At 35.0% G+C, this 6,000-nt stretch overlaps 1 protein-coding gene across 1 annotated transcript in view; it reads left to right on the top strand.

Moving 5' to 3' along the window:
• Window positions 1-6,000, top strand: part of CAPZA2 (capping actin protein of muscle Z-line subunit alpha 2) — a 47,766-nt gene that overhangs the window by 38,484 nt on the left and 3,282 nt on the right. The window contains exons 7-8 of the mRNA XM_081038662.1: window positions 1,398-1,476; window positions 3,539-3,610. Coding sequence (XP_080894788.1) covers window positions 1,398-1,476; window positions 3,539-3,610 — 151 coding nt within the window. The remainder of the gene's footprint in view (window positions 1-1,397; window positions 1,477-3,538; window positions 3,611-6,000) is intronic.

Below are 6,000 nucleotides of genomic sequence, written 5' to 3' on the forward strand. Positions count from 1 at the left end.
AGTCATGGATGTTCCATAGATTCACTAGGGATATTCTCTTCATAGTCTCTACTGTTTCCCTAATGTCTGGCAGTATTGGAGGTTTAGCAAATGTTTGAATGAACACATATTTGCAATGACAGCATTACTAGAAGAGAAGGGAAGAATATAATTAATTAAAGGGTAGGACGTCTTGACTGTTTACTCCATTAGTGAAAGGGTGCTCTGTACTCAATATCATTTACTATTACTTAGAGTAATATCTTTGGAAGGATCTTACGAAATAGTTTTCAAATTGGCACCATTACTTGATTTGGAATTTCTTTTTACAGTCAGTTGTGATATACGCATATTATCATAATAAATCAGAAATTTATATTCTTAGAACTCACTAATGCTTGATATTAATACCTAAATAAAAAGAATAACTTATTTTGGAATCATGAAATGAAATGAATAAACGTAGATTCTTCCCAGCTAAGCTTCTATGGATAATTTTTGAATGAGTCACTAAAAATCAAGACAAGTTGTAAAATTATCTTTTAGTATGTGGAATATATACATTGTTCTAATAATAGTATTTTTTAAATGTTAACTTTTAATGATAAGAATACCATACCATCATTCTACAGATTTTCATGATTGGTTAGACTGAATTATCAGAAGGAACCCAGAAATAATTTTATATCAAAGCCAGGAAAGTGATCCATTAGCCCTGTGACTATTTTAGAAATATATGCTGTTTGCAAAGAAAAAAAATAACAGGTATAAATTTGCATATCAGAATGTCTTTAGCATGCAAAGAGCAAGGAGAGATCAAAAGAAAAGGAGTTGCTATGAAAAGGCTGTTAGAAAAAGAAGTTCATTATCTGGGAGACAAAAATGATAACATACCTGTTGCTTGTTTGTAATGTCACAATTTGCTACTGTGATGAATATGTATTTATTTGTATACTGAAAATCATTTCAGAAAGTAGAAGGAGAATGTGCCTATTATATGAAAACTTTAAACCTAAAATTGGAAAAGAAAAAAAATCTGATGCTTATAACTCTTTATATTTATAGCCCTTCTCTTTCCAGATATCAAAACCTCCTTAAGAATGATATTTTACTATCCATTCTTTTTGAATTATTTGGTACTTAGTTTTCAAATGTATTTTAAGCTTCAGGATTTGAATTCTGAAGTTGCCTCCATTATATAGGTCCTTTTTTATCAGTAGGATGAAGATTCAGTTATATGTAGCTCATAACTGAACTTAACCTTTTGATTCTTTTGAATATTTCAGTGATTAGAAAATGAATGTCCAGCATCCATCCCCCACATTCTCAAACTGCAGCGTTAGATTTAAATCTGGAACTTGAAATTTATTCAAATTATTTTCCCTACCTTATCTACAGCTGCTGTTTTTATTTTTAAGGAATGGTCGTTGGAGATCAGAGTGGAAGTTTACAATTACTCCTTCAACCACTCAGGTGGTTGGCATCTTGAAAATTCAGGTATGAAATAAAAAGAATTTGTTTAGTCATCTTGAGATGGTTTTGAATGGGAAAATAACTGATTCTTAAGTTTATATTTTCATGATACAGAATAACCATTTCTTTTCAGATCTTTGTTTTGAGGTAATGGGAATAAGTAGCACTTCATCTTTTAAATAACATTGTAGTTCATTCTGTAGTCATCAAAAATCTGGGAGGATAGCTGACAAATTCTAAAAGCACAGCTAAAATTAGATGCTGCCATTTGGTCTGCTCTTCATACAGTTTGTTGATGTAAGCACCTTTTGAGGTGGAGTTGTGCATTCTCTTCTCAGCTGGGTGGAGTTGGCTGAAGTATAATATTAACGTGTGTGTTTAGATGTGTAAACATGTACTTATATGTATATATTAATATATGTACATAGTACATATCTTTTAAGTATCTCCTATACTCATATTTGGCTCTTATATGAAACCTATTAGAACTGAATTCTTTGAATTTTAATATGAGCTCAAATGTTTATCTAGAAGAATATCTGATAGCTAAGACTATGTATTTCAATATAGATATTACTAAATAAGTTACAGGAAATACTGACTAACCTGTTTCTGTCTTGGTTCACACATTTGTTCAATACATTTATTGATCAAATATCATGAAAGATGTGCGAAGAGGAATAAAGATGAATCAGACGTGACTGCTCTGTCATCTGACTCCAATATTCATTTCTGGTCTATATCCTGTTACTTATGTGTCTTTGTGACTATCTCTTAGGGGCTCAGGAAATGAGGTTAAGAGCATGAATTTTGAAACCAAACTACCTGAGTTTGAATCCCAACTCTGCCAGCTTTTAGTTGTGTGACATCAGAAAGTCATTTAAGCTCTTTTTGTTTGTTTCCTCATCAGGTAAAACAACAGCCATAATAAATAAGCTCATGTGGGTTGTTTAAAGGTATTAGATAATGTGGGCAAAATTGATAGAACCAAGACAGACATAAAGTGCTTAATGAATGGTAGCCATTTTGTTAACATTATTCTTTCCTTCAGTTAGGCCTCAACTGTCATGTGAATAATTTCTAAAATGGTGTCCCTGTGGACCAAAGCTTGTTGAGAGCTGGGCTTGTCTGGTTCACCACTCTGTCTTCAGCACTTAGCATCATGCCTGGCATATGATTGTTACTTTATTTTGTTGAATTGCTAGACCCTTTGCTGTCCCCTAATCCATTTTTTCGCATTGCCATCAAGAAAGATGATTTTTTAAATTTAAATCTGGATGTATTATTTGCCTACTTAAGACCATTCTAGCAGTACATTCTCACCTACTAGATAGTCCTGACATATTTGCATTGCATGCAAGGCCCAAAGCTGGCTTCTTTCCTGTTATATACATTTCTCCAGCCACTTCTCTCCCTCCCTGACCTCACTATCAGGCCATCCACAAGTACCTCCAAGCCTTCCTAAGAATGCTGTTCTCGAAGCTGTTTCCTTATCTTATCTGATTTGTCAGTCATTTTGCTAAATCCAAGTGCAGTGTTGTCTCTTTTCTGAAGTTCTTTTTTAACACTCAGAGTCTAGAGTATTGCTGATGTACTTTTTACATACCTCTTACTTAATATGTTGTGTTTGAAATATGAGATCAGGAACCATCTTTTTAAAAGCTACGTGTCCCTAGAACCTTAGTAAGAGGCATATATAGTAATCACTCAGTGTTTATTGAATAAATTTATGTCTTTGAATTTGATGAATTCAATGATTGGCGGAAATACACAAAAGAAGAGCAGTGTTGGGAAGGAAACGTTGCGAGCTTGATTTTGGAAATCTTGCATTTAGATACCAGTAGATCTATGAGGTTAAAACGTCCAGCAGTCAGGCAGGGGAGGGCTTCTTGAGTAACTGCAGGACCTGCTGACTAGTCTCCTCACAAGGCTAAGGGGAGAGACTCTGGGGTTTGAAAGGTCTGAGTTCAGCAGAAAAGTTAGGTTAGAGCTGAAATGGTCGTCATCTGCATTGATGTGATTACTGAGTCGTGAGACCTTGAGGCTGCTACCTATAACTGGTTTGTGTAATTTCTCCTCCTAATAGGTTCATTATTACGAAGATGGTAATGTTCAGCTAGTGAGTCATAAAGATACACAGGACCCCCTGCCAGTGTCTGTAAGTAATTAGTTCAAAGTCATATTCAAATAGCCTGACTTCTATAAAGCCAGGGGTTTTGGAATTAACATCTTAAGTAATAGTCCTGCTTCAGCTTCAAGTATTTTCACATACCGTGTTTCCCTGAAAATAAGATCTAGCCGGACAGTCAGCTCTAATGCGTCTTTTGGAGCAAAAATTAATATAAGACCCGGTCTTATATTATATTAGACCTGGTCTTATTGTAAAATAAGACCGAGTCTTATATTAATTTTTGCTCCAAAAGATGCATTAGAGCTGATGGTCTAGCTAAGTCTTATTTTCAGGGAAACAGGGTAGATTAAAGATGGTAAGTAGGGCAGCCGGATGGCTCAGTTGGTTAGAGCGTGAGCTCTGAACAACAGGATTGCTGGTTCGATTCCCACATGGGCCAATGAGCTGCACCTTCCACAACTACATTGAAGACAACGAGCTGCTGCTGAGCTTCCAGAGGGGCAGGCTGCATGGCTCAATTGGTTAGAGAGCGAGCTCTCAACGAGGTCACCAGTTCTATTCCTGCATGGGATGGTGGGCTGTGCCGCCTGCAACTAAAGATTGAAAACGGTGACTGGCGTTAGAGCTGAGCTGCGCCCTCCGCAACTAGACTGAAGGACAATGACTTGGAGCTGATGGGCCCTGGAGAAACATAGTGTTCCCCAATATTCCCCAATAAAAAAAAAATTAAAATAAAAAAATAGACGGTAAGTAATAGAAATCGGTACCTAACTTTTTCTTAGCTTTATTGAGATACAATTCACATACCATTCAATTCACCCAGTTAAAGTTTAAAATTCACTGTTTATTAGTATGTTAATGGGATTGTAAAACAATCACCAGTCTAATTTAGAACATGTTTGTCCTCCAAAAATTTTGTATCTATTAGCAGTCACTCCCCATTCCCCCCACCAACCCTTCCCTCAAATCCCTCTCAGCCCTAGGCAACCGTGAGTCGGCTTTCTGACTGTATGGATTTGCCTGTTCTGGGCATGTCTGTAAATGGAATCCTACATACATGGTCTTTTGTGACTACCTCATTTTACTTAGCGTAATGTTTTCAGGGTTCATCCATATTAAAGTATACCAGTATTCCATTCCTTTAATTGATGAATAGTATTCTATATACCACATTTTATTTATCCGTTTTATCAGTTGACAAACATTTGTGTTCTGCTTTTTTTCTTCCATGAACTTCATGTGCTATTTTTTGTGTAGACATTTGTTATAGTTTCTCTTTGGGATATATGTGGCAGTGGAGTTGCTGGGTCATATGGTAGTTCTATGTTAACCGTTTGAAGAACTGCCAGTTTTTTTGAAAAACTCCATCAGTTTCTCCACATCATCACCAAACTTAGTGTCTGTCTTTTTGGTTATAACCATCCTAGTCAGTATGAAATGGTATCTCATTGTGTGTTTTGTTTATATATTCCTGATGGGTAATGATAATGAGCATCTTTTCATGTATTTAGTGGTCATTTGTGTATTGAAAATGTCTATTCAGATCCTTTGCCTGTTTCTTAATTGGTTATTTGTGTTTTTATTGTTGAGTTGCAGTTGTTGCTTATTTATTCTGGATATAAGTCCTATGTCAGATACATGATATGCAAATATTTTCTCCCATTCTATATATCTTTTCACTTTCTTGATAGTAGCATGTGTAGAACAAAAGAGTTTAGTTTTGATGTAGTCCAGTTTATTTTTTTCTTTTACTACATGTGCTTTTGGTATTTTCATAGAAACCATTGCATAACCCATGGTCGTGAAGATTTATCTTCAGTGTTTTCTTCCAAGAATATTACAGTTTTAGCTCTTAAATTTACATCTATGATCCTGAACATAACTTTTATGTTTGTATTGTTTGCTTTATTCCCCCTTTATTTATTTGGATTATGATTTAGTGAACTTTTTCTGAAGTTCAGCTTTCAAATTCAAGAAACTTTGAACTTGGTTTTATTTCCCCACAGAGTTCTTTCACACATTCTTTCCATTGCACATGCAGCTATTTCTTTGTGGAATCTTTTTTGCCCTAAGGATATTAATAATAAAACATCAACAGTGACATTTTCCCATAAACATTTGTATTGTATACCTAAAGATACCAATATATTTTAAACATCAACTAATATTCCTACAAATACTGAGGAAAAGTTCATTTTTAATTTAAGAAAGGCTTGATTGAACATTAAGAAACCTTTATGAATGTGGTAAGCCAGATGCTACCTGAGAAGAGAAGAAAGCTGTGTTTTTAAGAAGTTTTCTGTAGCACTTAGGTGATTTCTGCTTTTTTGCTAAGTGGTACTCTTCTTACAAAATTTGCCAGTAAAAGAAACATCCAGATGTCTGGTTTTCCATGAGACATTATATTTGGCGTAGTT

Source organism: Rhinolophus hipposideros, assembly GCF_964194185.1.
Source record: "Rhinolophus hipposideros genome assembly, chromosome: 25".
In the NCBI taxonomy this organism is placed as follows: Eukaryota; Metazoa; Chordata; class Mammalia; order Chiroptera; family Rhinolophidae; genus Rhinolophus; species Rhinolophus hipposideros.